Source organism: Salmo trutta, unplaced genomic scaffold (genome assembly GCF_901001165.1).
Source record: "Salmo trutta unplaced genomic scaffold, fSalTru1.1, whole genome shotgun sequence".
NCBI lineage: Eukaryota > Metazoa > Chordata > Actinopteri > Salmoniformes > Salmonidae > Salmo > Salmo trutta.
This window is the reverse complement of record NW_021822644.1, coordinates 1-20,586: the sequence shown is the minus strand read 5'-3', so window position 1 is coordinate 20,586 and position 20,586 is coordinate 1. Positions and strand designations below refer to the sequence as shown.

At 52.7% G+C, this 20,586-nt stretch overlaps 1 protein-coding gene across 1 annotated transcript; it reads left to right on the top strand.

The window, feature by feature from the left end:
- Positions 1-6,359: 6,359 nt before the first annotated feature.
- On the top strand, positions 6,360-14,888 carry LOC115183068 (cytochrome P450 27C1-like). Its single transcript, XM_029744429.1, has 4 exons — positions 6,360-6,577; positions 10,223-10,422; positions 11,103-11,312; positions 14,426-14,888. Exons 1-4 carry the CDS (start codon positions 6,387-6,389, stop codon positions 14,638-14,640), a joined length of 816 nt encoding a protein of 271 aa, XP_029600289.1. The 5' UTR covers positions 6,360-6,386; the 3' UTR covers positions 14,641-14,888.
- The last annotated feature ends 5,698 nt before the right edge of the window (positions 14,889-20,586 follow it).

Below are 20,586 nucleotides of genomic sequence, written 5' to 3'. Positions count from 1 at the left end.
CACACTGACTAACCCCCTAACCCACCCACACTGACTAACCCTAACCCACTGACCAACCCTAACCCACTGACTAACCCTAACCCACACTGACTAACCTAACCCACACTGACTAACCCTAACCCACACTGACTAACCCTACCCCACACTGACTAACCCTAACCCCACACTGACTAACCCTACCCCACACTGACTAACCCTAACCCACACTGACTAACCCTACCCTACACTGACTAACCCTAACCCACACTGACTAACCCTAACCCACACTGACCAACCCTAACCCACACTGACTAACCCTACCCACACTGACTAACCCTAACCCACACTGACTAACCTAACCCTAACCCACACTGACTAACCCTAACCCACACTGACTAACCCTAACCCACACTGACTAACCCTACCCCACCACTGACTAACCTAACCCTAACCCCACTGACTAACCCTAACCCACACTGACCAACCCTAACCCACACGCTGACTAACCCTAACCCACACTGACTAACCCTAACCCACACTGACAAACCCTAACCCACACTGACTAACCCTAACCCACACTGACTAACCCTACCCCCACAGACTAACCCTACCCCACACTGACTAACCCTACCCCACACTGACTAACCCTAACCCACACGACTAACCCTAACCCACACTGACTAACCCTAACCCCACTGACTAACCCTAACCCACACTGACTAACCCTAACCCACTGACTAACCTAACCCACACGGACTAACCCTAACCCCACTGACTAACCCTAACCCACACTGACTAACCCTAACCCACACTGACTAACCCTAACCCACACTGACTAACCCTACCCCACACTGACTAACCCTAACCCCACTGACTACCCTAACCCACACTGACCAACCCTAACCCACACTGACTAACCCTACCCACACTGACTAACCCTAACCCACTGACTAACCCTAACCCACACTGACTAACCCTAACCCACACTGACTAACCCTAACCCACACTGACTAACCCTAACCCCACACTGACTAACCCTACCCCACACTGACTAACCCTACCCCACACTGACTAACCCTACCCTACACTGACTAACCCTAACCCCACCTGACTAACCCTAACCCACACTGACTAACCCACCCCACACTGACTAACCCTACCCCACACTGACTAACCCTAACCCACACTGACCAACCCTAACCCACACTGACTAACCCTACCCCACACTGACTAACCCTAACCCACACTGACTAACCCTAACCCTAACCCACACTGACTAACCCTAACCCACACTGACTAACCCTAACCCACACTGACTAACCCTACCCCACACTGACTAACCCTAACCCTAACCCACACTGACTAACCCTAACCCACACTGACCAACCCTAACCCACACTGACTAACCCTAACCCACACTGACTAACCCTAACCCACACTGACTAACCCTAACCCACACTGACTAACCCTAACCCACACTGACTAACCCTAACCCACACTGACTAACCCTACCCCACACTGACTAACCCTACCCTACACTGACTAACCCTAACCCACACTGACTAACCCTAACCCTAACCCTAACCCTACCGCCACACTGACTAACCCTACACACCCACACTGACTAACCCTACCCCACTGACTAACCCTAACCACACTGACTAACCCTACCCCACACTGACTAACCCTACCCACACTGACTAACCCTAACCCTACCCCACACTGACTAACCCTAACCCACACTGACTAACCCTACCCCACACTGACTAACCCTAACCCACACTGACTAACCCTAACCCTAACCCACACTGACTAACCCTAACCCTAACCCTAACCCTAACCCTAACCCACACTGACTAACCCTAACCCACACTGACCAACCCTAACCCACACTGACTAACCCTAACCCACACTGACTAACCCTAACCCACACTGACTAACCCTAACCACACTGACTAACCCTACCCCACACTGACTAACCCTACCCCCACTGACTAACCCTACCCACACTGAAATAACCCACACTGACTAACCCACCCCACACTGACTAACCCACCCCAACCTAACCCTAACCCTACCCCACACTGACTAACCCTAACCCACACTGACTAACCCTACCCCACACTGACTAACCCCTACCCCACACTGACTAACCTACCCACACTGACTAACCCTAACCCTAACCCACACTGACTAACCCTAACCCACACTGACTAACCTAACCCTAACCCACACTGACTAACCCTAACCCACACTGACTAACCCTAACCGACTGCTGCTGAGGTCCAGACAGTCAACTCTACCTGAACCCACGCTGACTTTCCCTTTCCCTGTTCCTTCCTCCATGTCACCTGAGGTTTACCCGTCTGTCTAGAGGTCTACCCGTCTGTCTAGAGGTCTACCCGTCTGTCTAGAGGTCTACCTGTCTGTCTAGAGGTCTACCCGTCTGTCTAGAGGTCTACCCGTCTGTCTAGAGGTCTACCCGTCTGTCTAGAGGTCTACCCGTCTGTCTAGAGGTTTACCCGTCTGTCTAGAGGTTTACCCGTCTGTCTAGAGGTTTACCCGTCTGTCTAGAGGTTTACCCCGTCTGTCTAGAGGTTTACCCGTCTGTCTAGAGGTTTACCCGTCTGTCTAGAGGTTTACCTGTCTGCCTAGAGGTTAACCCGTCTGTCTAGAGGTTTACCGTCTGTCTAGAGGTTTACCGTCTGTCTAGAGGTTTACCCGTCTGCCTAGAGGTTAACCCGTCTGTCTAGAGGTTAACCCGTCTGTCTAGAGGTTTACCCGTCTGTCTAGAGGTTTACCCGTCTGTCTAGAGGTTTACCCGTCTGTCTGTCTAGAGGTTTACCCGTCTGTCTGTCTAGAGGTTTACCCGTCTGTCTGTCTAGAGGTTTACCCGTCTGTCTGTCTAGAGGTTTACCCGTCTGTCTGTCTAGAGGTTTACCTAGAGGTTTACCCGTCTGTCTAGAGGTTTACCCGTCTGTCTAGAGGTTTACCCGTCTGTCTAGAGGTTTACCCGTCTGTCTAGAGGTTTACCCGTCTGTCTAGAGGTTTACCCGTCTGTCTAGAGGTTTACCCCTGTGTCTAGAGGTTTACCCCTGTGTCTAGAGGTTTACCCGTCTGTCTAGAGGTTTACCCGTCTGTCTAGAGGTTAACCCGTCTGTCTAGAGATTTACCCGTCTGATTAGAGGTTTACCTAGAGGTTTACCAGTCTGTCTAGAGGTTTACCCGTCTGTCTAGAGGTTTACCTAGAGGTTTACCCGTCTGTCTAGAGGTTTACCCGTCTGTCTAGAGGTTTACCCCTGTGTCTAGAGGTTTACCCCTGTGTCTAGAGGTTTACCCGTCTGTCTGTCTAGAGGTTTACCCCGTCTGTCTAGAGGTTTACCCGTCTGTCTAGAGGTTTACCCGTCTGTCTGTCTAGAGGTTTACCCGTCTGTCTGTCTAGAGGTTTACCCGTCTGTCTGTCTGGAGGTTTACCCGTCTGTCTAGAGGTTTACCTAGAGGTCTACCTGTCTGTCTAGATGTCTACCTGTCTGTCTAGAGGTTTACCCGTCTGTCTAGACCTGAAGGTGTCTGTAAAACAGGCCAGACTGGTCTGTCTACTATAACTCCCCATTGAAGAAGACAGACAGCACATTGTTACCTGGTAGTCAATAGGAAAACATGTGTTCTGTATTACCACACTGTTAATGCAGGTTGTTGTTCTGTCTACTATAACTCATGTACTTCAGTTCAGTCTAATGGAAGAAGAAGCCTTCTACCTGGTCAATAACACAACTAGGCTACTGTAGACATACAGGTTACAGTGCTCATTGTTTGGTGAAAATATACTTCCTTTAAAGAGCTGGTTGTGTGCTGAATGAATCCATTGTGAGTGAAATGGGGGGGAGCCCAGAGCCCAGAGTACATAATACAACTACTGTGGACATGAGAACAGCTGTTTCGGTACTTCCTTTGGGGCGTTTGTGCCTGTTTCGGTACTTCCTTTGGGGCGTTTGTGCCGGAGCTTGAGCACAAAGATGTGTCCCAGTGCCCCTCCTTTGGGGGGGCGGTGACATTTTGAATAGCCAATCAGAAGTAGTGTGGGGGGGTGTTGCATAACCATCACCATGTTAGGGAAATGGAACCATTACTTAATAGGTGCTAGGGAAATGGTGTTAGGGAAATGGTGTTAGGGAAATGGTGTTAGGGATATGGTGCTAGGGAAATGGTGTTAGGGAAATGGTGTTAGGGGATGGTGTTAGAGATATGTTGTGAGGGATATGGTGCTAGGGAAATGGTGTTAGGGATATGGTGCTAGGGAAATGGTGTTAGGGAAATGGTGTTAGGGAAATGGAACCATTACTCAATAGGTGCTAGGGAAATGGTGTTAGGAAAATGGTGTTAGGGAAATGGTGTTAGGATATGGTGTTAGGGGATGGTGTTAGGGATATGGTGCTAGGGATATGGTGCTAGGGATATGGTGTTAGGAGATGGTGTTAGGAGATGGTGTTAGGAGATGGTGTTAGGAGATGGTGTTAGGGGATGGTGTTAGGGATATGGTGTTAGGGATATGGTGTTAGGGATATGGTGTTAGGGTTATGGTGTTAGGGGATGGTGTTAGGATATGGTGTTAGGATATGGTGTTAGGGAAATGGTGTTAGGATATGGTGTTAGGGGAATGGTGTTTGGATATGGTGTTAGGGCAATGGTGTTAGGGCAATGGTGTTAGGGCAATGGTGTTAGGGCAATGGTGTTAGGGAAATGGTGTTAGGGTTATGGTGTTAGGGATATGGTGTTAGGGATATGGTGTTAGGAAATGGTGTTAGGAAATGGTGTTAGGGAAATGGAACCATTACTCAATAGGTGTTAGGGATATGGTGCTAGGGAAATGGTGTTAGGGAAATGGTGTTAGGATATGGTGTTAGGGGATGGTGCTAGGGATATGGTGCTAGGGATATGGTGTTAGGAGATGGTGTTAGGATATGGTGTTAGGGGATGGTGTTAGGAATATGGTGTTAGGGATATGGTGTTAGGGATATGGTGTTAGGGATATGGTGTTAGGATATGGTGTTAGGATATGGTGTTAGGATATGGTGTTAGGATATGGTGTTAGGATATGGTGTTAGGGAAATGGTGTTTGGATATGGTGTTAGGGAAATGGTGTTAGGGTAATGGTGTTAGGGAAATGGTGTTAGGGAAATGGTGTTAGGGAAATGGTGTTAGGGATATGGTGTTAGGGAAATAAGTCCCAGTTACATGTGTCGTTCCACACAGCGATAAAGGGGATAGAGTGAAAGATTGGTTTAGTGACCCTCCATGATTTCTGAATGTAACCTAGTAACACTGCCTGTCTATATCTGGGTAGCCTGGTGCCAGGTCTCTCTGTGCTGCGTTGGCAAACCCCCGCTGCCAAACCCCCGCTGCCAAACCCCCCGCTGCCAAACCCCCCGCTGCCAAACCCCCGCTGCCAAAACCCCCGCTGCCAAAACCCCCGCTGCCAAAACCCCGCTGCCAAACCCCCGCTGCCAAACTCCCCGCTGCCAAACCCCCGCTGCCAAACCCCCGCTGCCAAACTCTGTGAGATGGAGAGACATGAGGATTAGTTTAGTGTGACTCCAGATCAAAACAGATCAAAACAGGCATCACATTCTATAGGCTTAAACCCCTAAATGGCAAATCCCAGACAGGATGTTGACAGCAAATCCCAGACATGGTGTTGACAGCACATCCCAGACAGGATGTTGACAGCAAATCCCAGACAGGATGTTGACAGCACATCCCAGACAGGGTGTTGACAGCAAATCCCAGACAGGATGTTGACAGCACATCCCAGACATGGTGTTGACAGCAAATCCCAGACAGGATGTTGACAGCACATCCCAGACAGGATGTTGACAGCACATCCCAGACATGGTGTTGACAGCAAATCCCAGACAGGATGTTGACAGCAAATCCCAGACAGGGTGTTGACAGCAAATCCCAGACATGGTGTTGACAGCAAATCCCAGACATGGTGTTGACAGCAAATCCCAGACAGGATGTTGACAGCAAATCCCAGACAGGATGTTGACAGCAAATCCCAGACAGGATGTTGACAGCACATCCCAGACAGGATGTTGACAGCACATCCCAGACAGGATGTTGACAGCACATCCCAGACAGGATGTTCACAGCACATCCCAGACAGGATGTTGACAGCACATCCCAGACAGGATGTTGACAGCACATCCCAGACAGGATGTTGACAGCAAATCCCAGACAGGATGATGACAGCATATCCCAGACAGGATGTTGACAGCATATCCCAGACAGGATGTTGACAGCAAATCCCAGACAGGATGTTGACAGCACATCCCAGACAGGATGTTGACAGCACATCCCAGACAGGATGTTAACAGCGAGGTTCCTCTCTCTCTGTCTCCCCCCAGATGGAACACTCTCAGAAGTATGGAAAGATCTTTAAGTCTCGTTTCGGCCCCCAGCTGGTTGTGTCTATCGCAGGGCGGGATCTGGTTGCCGAGGTGCTGAGGACGGAAGGTGTGGCCCCGCAGAGAGGCAACATGGAGTCCTGGAAGGAGTACCGCGACCTCAGGGGCAGATCTACCGGACTTATCTCAGCGTGAGTCTGACCTCTGAACTTCGACCTGTGACCATCATGGGGACACAAAAAAATGTTATACCCCCTTTTTTTGAAAGGAGAGAAAATCTAGAAATGATTCACAGGGAGAAGTAATATCGACTTCAGTTAGTTGTAATGAATATTTTGCGTAGAATCATCAACAGTGGACATAGGAACAAAAAACGGGATGTTTGACAAGTGAAGAATCTGTTTCTCAGAGCTCTGTAGCTCGTACATATTGTTCCGTAAAACCACGACTCTATGAAATTAATTAACACCCTTTTAACCTTTTTTTCAATGCCTCACCTATTTTTCTATTTATCCCCGTTAAAATATCCTTGTATTTATATTGATTTATTAATTCTTATCCTTTTATATGAACTAATTTTTTATCAACAAATACAAAACATTTCTGACCTTTTTGTATTAATTCGTTATTGTAAAATTACAACAACAACATTTTATGTTTGTTGGGGCCTGCTGATATCTTTACTGATCCCGGGAATCTTCCCCAACCTGGGATTTCTGGGAAACCTTTTAGTTGTCTCTGACCTTCTCTACCTTTCTCTCTCTCTCTCTCTGCAGGGAGGGTGAGGACTGGTTAAAGATGCGCAGCGTCCTCCGTCAGCTGATCATTGTCTCTGACCTTCTCTACCTTCCTCTCTCTCTCTCTCTGCAGGGAGGGTGAGGACTGGTTAAAGATGCGCAGCGTCCTGCGTCAGCTGATCATTGTCTCTGACCTTCTCTACCTTTCTCTCTCTCTCTCTCTGCAGGGAGGGTGAGGACTGGTTAAAGATGCGCAGCGTCCTGCGTCAGCTGATCATTGTCTCTGACCTTCTCTACCTTTCTCTCTCTCTCTCTGCAGGGAGGGTGAGGACTGGTTAAAGATGCGCAGCGTCCTCCGTCAGCTGATCATTGTCTCTGACCTTCTCTACCTTTCTCTCTCTCTCTCTCTCTGCAGGGAGGGTGAGGACTGGTTAAAGATGCGCAGCGTCCTGCGTCAGCTGATCATTGTCTCTGACCTTCTCTACCTTTCTCTCTCTCTCTCTCTGCAGGGAGGGTGAGGACTGGTTAAAGATGCGCAGCGTCCTGCGTCAGCTGATCATTGTCTCTGACCTTCTCTACCTTTCTCTCTCTCTCTCTCTGCAGGGAGGGTGAGGACTGGTTAAAGATGCACAGCGTCCTCCGTCAGCTGATCATTGTCTCTGACCTTCTCTACCTTTCTCTCTCTCTCTCTGCAGGGAGGGTGAGGACTGGTTAAAGATGCGCAGCGTCCTCCGTCAGCTGATCATTGTCTCTGACCTTCTCTACCTTCCTCTCTCTCTCTCTCTGCAGGGAGGGTGAGGACTGGTTAAAGATGCACAGCGTCCTGCGTCAGCTGATCATTGTCTCTGACCTTCTCTACCTCTCTCTCTCTCTGCAGGGAGGGTGAGGACTGGTTAAAGATGCACAGCGTCCTCCGTCAGCTGATCATTGTCTCTGACCTTCTCTACCTTTCTCTCTCTCTCTCTGCAGGGAGGGTGAGGACTGGTTAAAGATGCGCAGCGTCCTGCGTCAGCTGATCATTGTCTCTGACCTTCTCTACCTTTCTCTCTCTCTCTCTCTGCAGGGAGGGTGAGGACTGGTTAAAGATGCGCAGCGTCCTCCGTCAGCTGATCATTGTCTCTGACCTTCTCTACCTTTCTCTCTCTCTCTCTGCAGGGAGGGTGAGGACTGGTTAAAGATGCGCAGCGTCCTCCGTCAGCTGATCATTGTCTCTGACCTTCTCTACCTTCCTCTCTCTCTCTCTCTGCAGGGAGGGTGAGGACTGGTTAAAGATGCACAGCGTCCTGCGTCAGCTGATCATTGTCTCTGACCTTCTCTACCTCTCTCTCTCTCTGCAGGGAGGGTGAGGACTGGTTAAGATGCACAGCGTCCTCCGTCAGCTGATCATTGTCTCTGACCTTCTCTACCTTTCTCTCTCTCTCTCTGCAGGGAGGGTGAGGACTGGTTAAAGATGCGCAGCGTCCTGCGTCAGCTGATCATTGTCTCTGACCTTCTCTACCTTTCTCTCTCTCTCTCTCTGCAGGGAGGGTGAGGACTGGTTAAAGATGCGCAGCGTCCTCCGTCAGCTGATCATTGTCTCTGACCTTCTCTACCTTTCTCTCTCTCTCTCTGCAGGGAGGGTGAGGACTGGTTAAAGATGCGCAGCGTCCTGCGTCAGCTGATCATTGTCTCTGACCTTCTCTACCTTTCTCTCTCTCTCTCTGCAGGGAGGGTGAGGACTGGTTAAAGATGCGCAGCGTCCTGCGTCAGCTGATCATTGTCTCTGACCTTCTCTACCTTCCTCTCTCTCTCTCTCTGCAGGGAGGGTGAGGACTGGTTAAAGATGCACAGCGTCCTGCGTCAGCTGATCATTGTCTCTGACCTTCTCTACCTCTCTCTCTCTCTGCAGGGAGGGTGAGGACTGGTTAAAGATGCACAGCGTCCTCCGTCAGCTGATCATTGTCTCTGACCTTCTCTACCTTTCTCTCTCTCTCTCTGCAGGGAGGGTGAGGACTGGTTAAAGATGCGCAGCGTCCTCCGTCAGCTGATCATTGTCTCTGACCTTCTCTACCTTCTCTCTCTCTCTCTGCAGGGAGGGTGAGGACTGGTTAAAGATGCACAGCGTCCTGCGTCAGCTGATCATTGTCTCTGACCTTCTCTACCTTTCTCTCTCTCTCTCTCTGCAGGGAGGGTGAGGACTGGTTAAAGATGCACAGCGTCCTGCGTCAGCTGATCATTGTCTCTGACCTTCTCTACCTTTCTCTCTCTCTCTCTCTGCAGGGAGGGTGAGGACTGGTTAAAGATGCACAGCGTCCTGCGTCAGCTGATCATTGTCTCTGACCTTCTCTACCTTTCTCTCTCTCTCTCTCTGCAGGGAGGGTGAGGACTGGTTAAAGATGCGCAGCGTCCTGCGTCAGCTGATCATTGTCTCTGACCTTCTCTACCTTTCTCTCTCTCTCTCTCTGCAGGGAGGGTGAGGACTGGTTAAAGATGCACAGCGTCCTGCGTCAGCTGATCATTGTCTCTGACCTTCTCTACCTTCCTCTCTCTCTCTCTCTGCAGGGAGGGTGAGGACTGGTTAAAGATGCGCAGCGTCCTCCGTCAGCTGATCATTGTCTCTGACCTTCTCTACCTTTCTCTCTCTCTCTCTGCAGGGAGGGTGAGGACTGGTTAAAGATGCGCAGCGTCCTCCGTCAGCTGATCATTGTCTCTGACCTTCTCTACCTTTCTCTCTCTCTCTCTGCAGGGAGGGTGAGGGCTGGTTAAAGATGCACAGCGTCCTCCGTCAGCTGATCATTGTCTCTGACCTTCTCTACCTTTCTCTCTCTCTCTCTGCAGGGAGGGTGAGGACTGGTTAAAGATGCGCAGCGTCCTGCGTCAGCTGATCATTGTCTCTGACCTTCTCTACCTTTCTCTCTCTCTCTCTCTGCAGGGAGGGTGAGGACTGGTTAAAGATGCACAGCGTCCTGCGTCAGCTGATCATTGTCTCTGACCTTCTCTACCTTTCTCTCTCTCTCTCTCTGCAGGGAGGGTGAGGACTGGTTAAAGATGCGCAGCGTCCTCCGTCAGCTGATCATTGTCTCTGACCTTCTCTACCTTTCTCTCTCTCTCTCTCTGCAGGGAGGGTGAGGACTGGTTAAAGATGCGCAGCGTCCTGCGTCAGCTGATCATGAGACCGAAGGACGTGGCTCAGTTCTCTGACGATGTGAATGCTGTGGTGGGGGACCTGGTGAAGAGAGTGGTTACGCTGAGGAGACAGCAGACAGACGGACTCACCGTGCTCAATATTAACGATCTGTTTTTCAAATACGCAATGGAAGGTGGGTAGTGGGTACAGGGAGGATGGGTAGTGGGTACAGGGAGGATGGGTAGTGGGTACAGGGAGGATGGGTAGTGGGTAGTGGGTACAGGGAGGATAGGTAGTGGGAGGATGGGTAGTGGGTACAGGGAGGGTAGTGGGTACAGGGAGGGAGGGTAGTGGGTACAGGGAGGATGGGTAGTGGGTACAGGGAGGGTAGTGGGTACAGGGTGGGTAGTGGGTACAGGGAGGGTGGGTAGTGGGTACAGGGAGGATGGGTAGTGGGTACAGGGTGGGTAGTGGGTACAGGGAGGGTGGGTAGTGGGTACAGGGAGGATGGGTAGTGGGTACAGGGAGGATGGGTAGTGGGTACAGGGAGGGTAGTGGGCACAGGGAGGATGGGTAGTGGGCACAGGGAGGGTAGTGGGTACAGGGAGGGTAGTGGGTACAGGGAGGATGGGTAGTGGGTACAGGGAGGATGGGTAGTGGGTACAGCATGGGTGACAGGTCAGTTACTACTCCAGTATATTAGAGGTCATGTAGACTACATACTGGACCTGTTCAGACTCTGTGGTAAGTCTGATATTGAGGGTGCAAAAATACATCACAGGTGTGGCAGCCATCATTTCCAATTGTCACAGGCAGCTAAACTAATAAACCCCAATTTATCTTCAAGTTCATTTTACCTTCCTCTTCTTCCAGGTATGGCAGCCATCTTGTACGAGGACCGTCTGGGCTGCTTGGAGAATGAGGTTCCTCAGAAGAGCCAGGACTACATCGCAGCCCTGCACCTGATGTTTAGTTCCTTTAAAATGACCATGTACGCCGGAGCCATCCCTAAGTGGCTCAGAACCATCATCCCCAGACCCTGGGACGAGTTCTGCAGCTCCTGGGACGGACTCTTCAGTTTCAGTACGTTTTGGTGATGCTGCATTTCCACCGGTGGTTTACCCCCCCGGGGTGTTTGACCTTTAACAGTCTCAGAGTGGTGGTTACCCCCCCGGGGTGTTTGACCTTTAACAGTCTCAGAGTGGTGATTTACCCCCCCGGGGTGTTTGACCTTTAACAGTCTCAGAGTGGTGGTTTACCCCCCCGGGGTGTTTGACCTTTAACAGTCTCAGAGTGGTGGTTTACCCCCCCGGGGTGTTTGACCTTTAACAGTCTCAGAGTGGTGATTTACCCCCCCCCCGGGGTGTTTGACCTTTAACAGTCTCAGAGTGGTGGTTTACCCCCTGGGGTGTTTGATCTTTAACAGTCTCAGAGTGGTGGTTTACCCCCCCCGGGGTGTTTGACCTTTAAAAGCCTCAGACTGGTGATTTACCCCCCCCGGGGTGTTTGACCTTTAACAGTCTCAGAGTGGTGGTTTACCCCCCCGGGGTGTTTGACCTTTAACAGTCTCAGAGTGGTGGTTTACCCCCCCGGGGTGTTTGACCTTTAACAGTCTCAGAGTGGTGGTTTACCCCCCCGGGGTGTTTGACCTTTAACAGTCTCAGAGTGGTGATTTACCCCCCCCGGGGTGTTTGACCTTTAACAGTCTCAGAGTGGTGGTTTACCCCCCCGGGGTGTTTGACCTTTAACAGTCTCAGAGTGGTGGTTTACCCCCCCCGGGGTGTTTGACCTTTAACAGTCTCAGAGTGGTGGTTTACCCCCCCGAGGTGTTTGACCTTTAACAGTCTCAGAGTGGTGGTTTACCCCCTCGGGGTGTTTGACCTTTTAACAGCCTCAGACTTTTGTGTTTCTGTAACTGTCGTGGAAAATTGTCTCAAAAATATAACACTCTTACAAGAACTTGTGAATTCAATATAGACTTTAATACAGAGTAGCAAAGCCGAGCTGGTCCATGGAAGGACCTGATTCCACACGTAAACAGAACCGAGCCCTTCCATGGAAGGACCTGATTCCACACGGAAACAGAACCGAGCCCTTCCATGGAAGGACCTGATTCCACACGGAAACAGAACCGAGCCCTTCCATGGAAGGACCTGATTCCACACGGAAACAGAACCGAGCCCTTCCATGGAAGGACCTGATTCCACACGGAAACAGAGACCAGTCCTTCCATGGAAGGACCTGATTCCACACGGAAACAGAACCGAGCCCTTCCATGGAAGGACCTGATTCCACACGTAAACAGAACCGAGCCCTTCCATGGAAGGACCTGATTCCACACGTAAACAGAACCGAGCCCTTCCGTGGAAGGACCTGATTCCACACGTAACAGAACCGAGCCCTTCCATGGAAGGACCTGATTCCACACGTAAACAGAACCGAGCCCTTCCGTGGAAGGACCTGATTCCACACGTAACAGAACCGAGCCCTTCCGTGGAAGGACCTGATTCCACACGTAAACAGAACCGAGCCCTTCCATGGAAGGACCTGATTCCACACGTAAACAGAACCGAGCCCTTCCATGGAAGGACCTGATTCCACACGTAAACAGAACCCAGCCCTTCCATGGAAGGACCTGATTCCACACGGAAACAGAACCCAGCCCTTCCATGGAAGGACCTGATTCCACACGTAACAGAACCGAGCCCTTCCATGGAAGGACCTGATTCCACACGTAAACAGAACCGAGCCCTTCCATGGAAGGACCTGATTCCACACGTAAACAGAACCGAGCCCTTCCATGGAAGGACCTGATTCCACACGGAAACAGAACCCAGCCCTTCCATGGAAGGACCTGATTCCACACGTAAACAGAACCGAGCCCTTCCATGGAAGGACCTGATTCCACACGGAAACAGAACCCAGCCCTTCCATGGAAGGACCTGATTCCACACGTAAACAGAACCGAGCCCTTCCATGGAAGGACCTGATTCCACACGTAAACAGAACCGAGCCCTTCCATGGAAGGACCTGATTCCACACGTAAACAGAACCGAGCCCTTCCATGGAAGGACCTGATTCCACACGTAACAGAACCGAGCCCTTCCATGGAAGGACCTGATTCCACACGTAAACAGAACCGAGCCCTTCCATGGAAGGACCTGATTCCACACGTAAACAGAACCGAGCCCTTCCATGGAAGGACCTGATTCCACACGGAAACAGAACCCAGCCCTTCCGTGGAAGGACCTGATTCCACACGTAAACAGAACCGAGCCCTTCCGTGGAAGGACCTGATTCCACACGTAAACAGAACCGAGCCCTTCCGTGGAAGGACCTGATTCCACACGTAAACAGAACCGAGCCCTTCCATGGAAGGACCTGATTCCACACGTAAACAGAACCGAGCCCTTCCATGGAAGGACCTGATTCCACACGTAAACAGAACCGAGCCCTTCCATGAAAAAGACTCAATTCCTGTCTTTATAGGCTTCTGTCTTTGCATAACGTCTAGAGTCCTCTCCCTCTATATGAAAATAGCTTTCCTTGACCTTTCTCCACCATTTATCTCTCCATATCAGTTCTTTGCTTGTTAACGCCCAACAACAACGCTCATATCTGCTTCCTGATTAGATTATAATGGTGGCGGGAACCTCTGTATGTCATACAAATATAACGCATGCATTGCATGCTCATGTTTTGGTCATTTTGCTACCATCTTCCTTCCTGTGCCCTTCTGACTTTGGTATGTCTGGCTCTCCCCACAGGAGAACCCTTTGTAGAACCCTTTTGGGTTCCAGGTAGAACCCTTTTGGGTTCCAGGTAGCACCCTTTTGGGTTCCAGGTAGAACCCTTTTGGGTTCCAGGTAGCACCCTTTTGGGTTCCAAGTAGAACCCTTTTGGTCCCAGGTAGCACCCTTTTGGGTTCCAGGTAGAACCCTTTTGGGTTCCAGGTAGAACCCTTTTGGTCCCAGGTAGAACCCTTTTGGGTTCCAGGTAGCACCCTTTTGGGTTCCAGGTAGCACCCTTTGGGTTCCAGGTAGAACCCTTTTGGGTTCCAGGTAGAACCCTTTTGGTTCCAGGTAGCACCCTTTTGGGTTCCAGGTAGAACCCTTTTGGGTTCCAGGTAGAACCCTATACTGTTGTTATGGACTAGAGATCAATATGTTACCTTAACCCCCCCCTCTCCCCCCCAGGCCAGATCCATGTCGATAAGCGTCTGGGGGAGATCCAGGATCTGGTGTCCCGAGGAGAGACTGTGCAGGGGGGTCTTTTAACTCACATGCTGGTGACCAGAGAGATGAACCTGGAGGAGATCTACGCCAACATGACTGAGATGTTACTGGCTGGGGTGGACACGGTGAGCAGTAGGGGAGAGGGAGATGATGCTGGTGGACACGGTGAGCAGTAGGGGAGATGTTACTGGCTGGGGTGGACACGGTGAGCAGTAGGGGAGAGGGAGATGATGCTGGTGGACACGGTGAGCAGTAGGGGAGAGGGAGATGATGCTGGTGGACACGGTGAGCAGTAGGGGAGAGGGAGATGATGCTGGTGGACACGGTGAGCAGTAGGGGAGATGATGCTGGTGGACACGGTGAGCAGTAGGGGAGATGTTACTGGCTGGGGTGGACACGGTGAGCAGTAGGGGAGATGATGCTGGTGGACACGGTGAGCAGTAGGGGAGAGGGAGATGATGCTGGTGGACACGGTGAGCAGTAGGGGGGATGTTACTGGCTGGGGTGGACACGGTGAGCAGTAGGGGAGATGTTACTGGCTGGGGTGGACACGGTGAGCAGTAGGGGAGATGTTACTGGCTGGGGTGGACACGGTGAGCAGTAGGGGAGATGTTACTGGCTGGGGTGGACACGGTGAGCAGTAGGGGAGATGTTACTGGCTGGGGTGGACACGGTGAGCAGTAGGGGGGATGTTACTGGCTGGGGTGGACACGGTGAGCAGTAGGGGGGATTTATGGCTGGGGTGGACACGGTGAGCAGTAGGGGGATGTTACTGGCTGGGGTGGACACGGTGAGCAGTAGGGGGATGTTACTGGCTGGGGTGGAACCGGTGAGCGTAGGGAGATGATGCTGGGGACACGGTGAGCAGTAGGGGAGATGTTACTGGCTGGGGTGGACACGGTGAGCAGTAGGGGAGATGTTACTGGCTGGGGTGGACACGGTGAGCAGTAGGGGAGATGATGCTGGTGGACACGGTGAGCAGTAGGGGAGATGATGCTGGTGGACACGGTGAGCAGTAGGGGAGATGTTACTGGCTGGGGTGGACACGGTGAGCAGTAGGGGAGATGATGCTGGTGGACACGGTGAGCAGTAGGGGAGATGTTACTGGCTGGGGTGGACACGGTGAGCAGTAGGGAGATGATGCTGGTGGACACGGTGAGCAGTAGGGGAGATGTTACTGGCTGGGGTGGACACGGTGAGCACCAAGAGGAGGACTAAGCAAGCCGCTGATCTTCTGATCTCCCGTCTCTTTCTCTCTCTCTCCTGTGTCCTCTGTTCTATCTGTGTGTCCTCGCTGGGACGCTGACCTCAGGATGAACCCTATAAGGCTGACCACACTGCTCGCGAGCGATATTTTAACCTGCGTGCCGTGATAGCGTTTGGTGTAGGGGGACAAAATACATTTATGCACGATGGCGCACACGCACAGCCGGCTTGGGTTCCGTGTACTAGTGATGTCCTCTGGGACGCTGACCTCAGGATGAACCCTGCTAGTGGTGTCCTCTGGGACGCTGACCTCAGGATGAACCCTGCTAGTGGTGTCCTTTGGGACGCTGACCTCAGGATGAACCCTGCTAGTGATGTCCTCTGGGACGCTGACCTCAGCATGAACCCTGCTAGTGGTGTCCTCTGGGACGCTGACCTCAGGATGAACCCTGCTAGTGGTGTCCTTTGGGACGCTGACCTCAGGATGAACCCTGCTAGTGGTGTCCTCTGGGACGCTGACCTCAGGATGAACCCTGCTAGTGATGTCCTCTGGGACGCTGACCTCAGGATGAACCCTGCTAGTGGTGTCCTCTGGGACGCCTGACCTCGAGGATGAACCCTGCTAGTGATGTCCTCTGGGACGCTGACCTCAGGATGAACCCTGCGAGTGATGTCCTCTGGGACGCTGACCTCAGGATGAACCCTGCTAGTGGTGTCCTCTGGGACGCTGACCTCAGGATGAACCCTGCTAGTGATGTCCTCTGGGACGCTGACCTCAGGATGAACCCTGCTAGTGATGTCCTTTGGGACGCTGACCTCAGGATGAACCCTGCGAGTGATGTCCTCTGGGACGCTGACCTCAGGATGAACCCTGCTAGTGATGTCCTCTGGGACGCTGACCTCAGGATGAACCCTGCGAGTGATGTCCTCTGGGACGCTGACCTCAGGATGAACCCTGCTAGTGTGTCCTCTGGGACGCTGACCTCAGGATGAACCCTGCTAGTGATGTCCTCTGGGACGCTGACCTCAGGATGAACCCTGCTAGTGGTGTCCTCTGGGACGCTGACCTCAGGATGAACCCTGCTAGTGATGTCCTCTGGGACGCTGACCTCAGGATGAACCCTGCTAGTGATGTCCTCTGGGACGCTGACCTCAGGATGAACCCTGCTAGTGATGTCCTCTGGGACGCTGACCTCAGGATGAACCCTGCTAGTGATGTCCTCTGGGACGCTGACCTCAGGATGAACCCTGCTAGTGATGTCCTCTGGGACGCTGACCTCAGGATGAACCCTGCTAGTGATGTCCTCTGGGACGCTGACCTCAGGATGAACCCTGCTAGTGATGTCCTCTGGGACGCTGACCTCAGGATGAACCCTGCTAGTGATGTCCTCTGGGACCGCTGACCTCAGGATGAACCCTGCTAGTGATGTCCGCTGGGACGCTGTGACCTCAGGATGATCACCCTGCTATTGATGCCGCTTGGGACGCTGACTCAGGATGAACCCTGCTATTGATGTCCTCGTGGGACGCTGACCTCAGGATGAACCCTGCGTAGTGATGTCCTCTGGGACGCTGACCTCAGGATGAACCCTGCTAGTGGTGTCCTCTGGACGCTGACCTCAGGATGACCCTGCTAGTGATGTCCTCTGGGACGCTGACCTCAGGATGAACCCCTGCTAGTGATGTCCTCTGGGACGCTGACCTCAGGATGAACCCTGCTAGTGATGTCCGTCTGGGACGCTGACCTCAGGATGAACCCTGCTAGTGATGTCCTCTGGGACGCTGACCTCAGGATGAACCCTGCTAGTGATGTCCTCTGGGACGCTGACCTCAGGATGAACCCTGCTAGTGATGTCCTCGCTGGGACGCTGACCTCAGGATGAACCCCGCTAGTGATGTCCTCTGGGACGCTGACCTCAGGATGAACCCTGCTGGTGGTGTCCTCTGGGACGCTGACCTCAGGATGAACCCTGCTGGTGGTGTCCTCTGGGACGCTGACCTCAGGATGAACCCTGCTAGTGATGTCCTCTGGGACGCTGACCTCAGGATGAACCCTGCTAGTGTCCTCTGGGACGCTGACCTCAGGATGAACCCTGCTAGTGATGTCCTCTGGGACGCTGACCTCAGGATGAACCCTGCTAGTGATGTCCTCTGGGACGCTGACCTCAGGATGAACCCTGCTAGTGATGTCCTCGCTGGACGCTGACCTCAGGATGAACCCTGCTAGATGTCCTCTGGGACGCTGACCTCAGGATGAACCCTGCTAGTGATGTCCTCTGGGACGCTGACCTCAGGATGAACCCTGCTGGTGGTGTCCTCTGGGACGCTGACCTCAGGATGAACCCTGCTAGTGATGTCCTCTGGGACGCTGACCTCAGGATGAACCCTGCTAGTGATGTCCTCTGGGACGCTGACCTCAGGATGAACCCTGCTAGTGATGTCCTCTGGGACGCTGACCTCAGGATGAACCCTGCTAGTGATGTCCTCTGGGACGCTGACCTCAGGATGAACCCTGCGAGTGATGTCCTCTGGGACGCTGACCTCAGGATGAACCCTGCTAGTGATGTCCTCTGGGACGCTGACCTCAGGATGAACCCTGCTAGTGATGTCCTCTGGGACGCTGACCTCAGGATGAACCCTGCTAGTGATGTCCTCTGGGACGCTGACCTCAGGATGAACCCTGCTAGTGATGCCGTCTGGGACGCTGACCTCAGGATGAACCCTGCTAGTGATGTCCTCTGGGACGCTGACCTCAGGATGAACCCTGCTAGTGATGTCCTCTGGGACGCTGACCTCAGGATGAACCCTGCTAGTGATGTCCTCGCTGGGACGCTGACCTCAGGATGAACCCCGCTAGTGATGTCCTCTGGGACGCTGACCTCAGGATGAACCCTGCTGGTGGTGTCCTCTGGGACGCTGACCTCAGGATGAACCCTGCTGGTGGTGTCCCTGGGACGCTGACCTCAGGATGAACCCTGCTAGTGATGTCCTCTGGGACGCTGACCTCAGGATGAACCCCGCTAGTGATGTCCTCTGGGACGCTGACCTCAGGATGAACCCTGCTAGTGATGTCCTCTGGGACGCTGACCTCAGGATGAACCCTGCTAGTGATGTCCTCTGGGACGCTGACCTCAGGATGAACCCTGCTAGTGATGTCCTCTGGGACGCTGACCTCAGGATGAACCCTGCTAGTGATCCTCTGGGACGCTGACCTCAGGATGAACCCTGCTAGTGATGTCCTCTGGGACGCTGACCTCAGGATGAACCCTGCTGTGGTGTCCTCTGGGACGCTGACCTCAGGATGAACCCTGCTAGTGATGTCCTCTGGGACGCTGACCTCAGGATGAACCCTGCTAGTGATGTCCTCTGGGACGCTGACCTCAGGATGAACCCTGCTAGTGATGTCCTCTGGGACGCTGACCTCAGGATGAACCCTGCTAGTGAGGTCCTCTGGGACGCTGACCTCAGGATGAACCCTGCTAGTGATGTCCTCTGGGACGCTGAACCTCAGGATGAACCCTGCTAGTGATGTCCTCTGGGACGCTGACCTCAGGATGAACCCTGCTAGTGATGTCCTCTGGGACGCTGACCTCAGGATGAACCCTGCTAGTGATGTCCTCTGGGACGCTGACCTCAGGATGAACCCTGCTAGTGATGTCCTCTGGGACGCTGACCTTAGGATGAACCCTGCTAGTGATGTCCTCTGGGACGCTGACCTCAGGATGAACCCTGCTAGTGATGTCCTCTGGGACGCTGACCTCAGGATGAACCCTGCTAGTGATGTCCTCTGGGACGCTGACCTCAGGATGAACCCTGCTAGTAATGTCCTCTGGGACGCTGACCTCAGGATGAACCCTGCTAGTGGTGTCCTCGCTGGGACGCTGACCTCAGGATGAACCCTGCTAGTGGTGTCCTCGCTGGGACGCTGACCTCAGGATGAACCCTGCTAGTGGTGTCCTCGCTGGACGCTGACCTCAGGATGAACCCTGCTAGTGTGTCCTCTGGGACGCTGACCTCAGGATGAACCCTGCTAGTGATGTCCTCTGGGCTGACCTCAGGATGAACCCTGCTAGTGGTGTCCTCTGGGACGCTGACCTCAGGATGAACCCTGCTAGTGATGTCCTCTGGACCCTGCTATCTGGTCACCATGGAGACACAGTGGACAGATGGGAGACGTGTATTAATAGGGTGTGTAGATACAACGGCTACGACGTGGGAACAATCAGATTGTGGATCAGTACAAAGAACGCATGTCAGCACCAGGTATAAACAAGTGTTGGGTGTGTGTGTGTGTATGTGTGTGTGGTGTGTGTGTGTGTGTGTGTGTGTGTGTGTTGTGTGTGTGTGTGTGTTTGTGTGTGTGTGTGTGTGCGTGAGAAAGAGGGAAAGAGAGAGAGAGGGAACAAAAGCAAGGTCTCTATGTGACATTAGAACCGCTGTGTGGGGGAGAGAGAGGGAGGGAGAGGGAGGGAGGGAGAGAGAGGGAGGGAGGGAGAGGGAGGGTTAGGAGAACAAAAGCAAGGTCTCTGTGACATAAGAACCGCTGTGTGGGGGAGAGAGAGGAAGGAGAGGGAGAGAGAGGGAGGGAGGGAGAGGGAGGGTTAGGAGAACAAAAGCAAGGTCTCTGTGTGACATAAGAACCGCTGTGTGGGGGAGAGGGAGAGGGAGGGAGGGAGGGGGGAGGGAGGGAGAGGGGTAGGAGAACAAAAGCAAGGTCTCTGTGTGACATAAGAAGCGCTGTGTGGGGGAGAGGGGAGGGAGGGAGGGAGGGAGGAGGGAGGGAGGGAGGGAGGAGGGAGGGAGGGAGGGAGAGGTAGGGAGGAGGGATTTGAATAAAGGAAAGAGGAAACAGGGACAGTTGAATAGTTACAGGGGACTAGTTAGGAGGTAACACATGGTGTGTTGGAGAAGGAGAA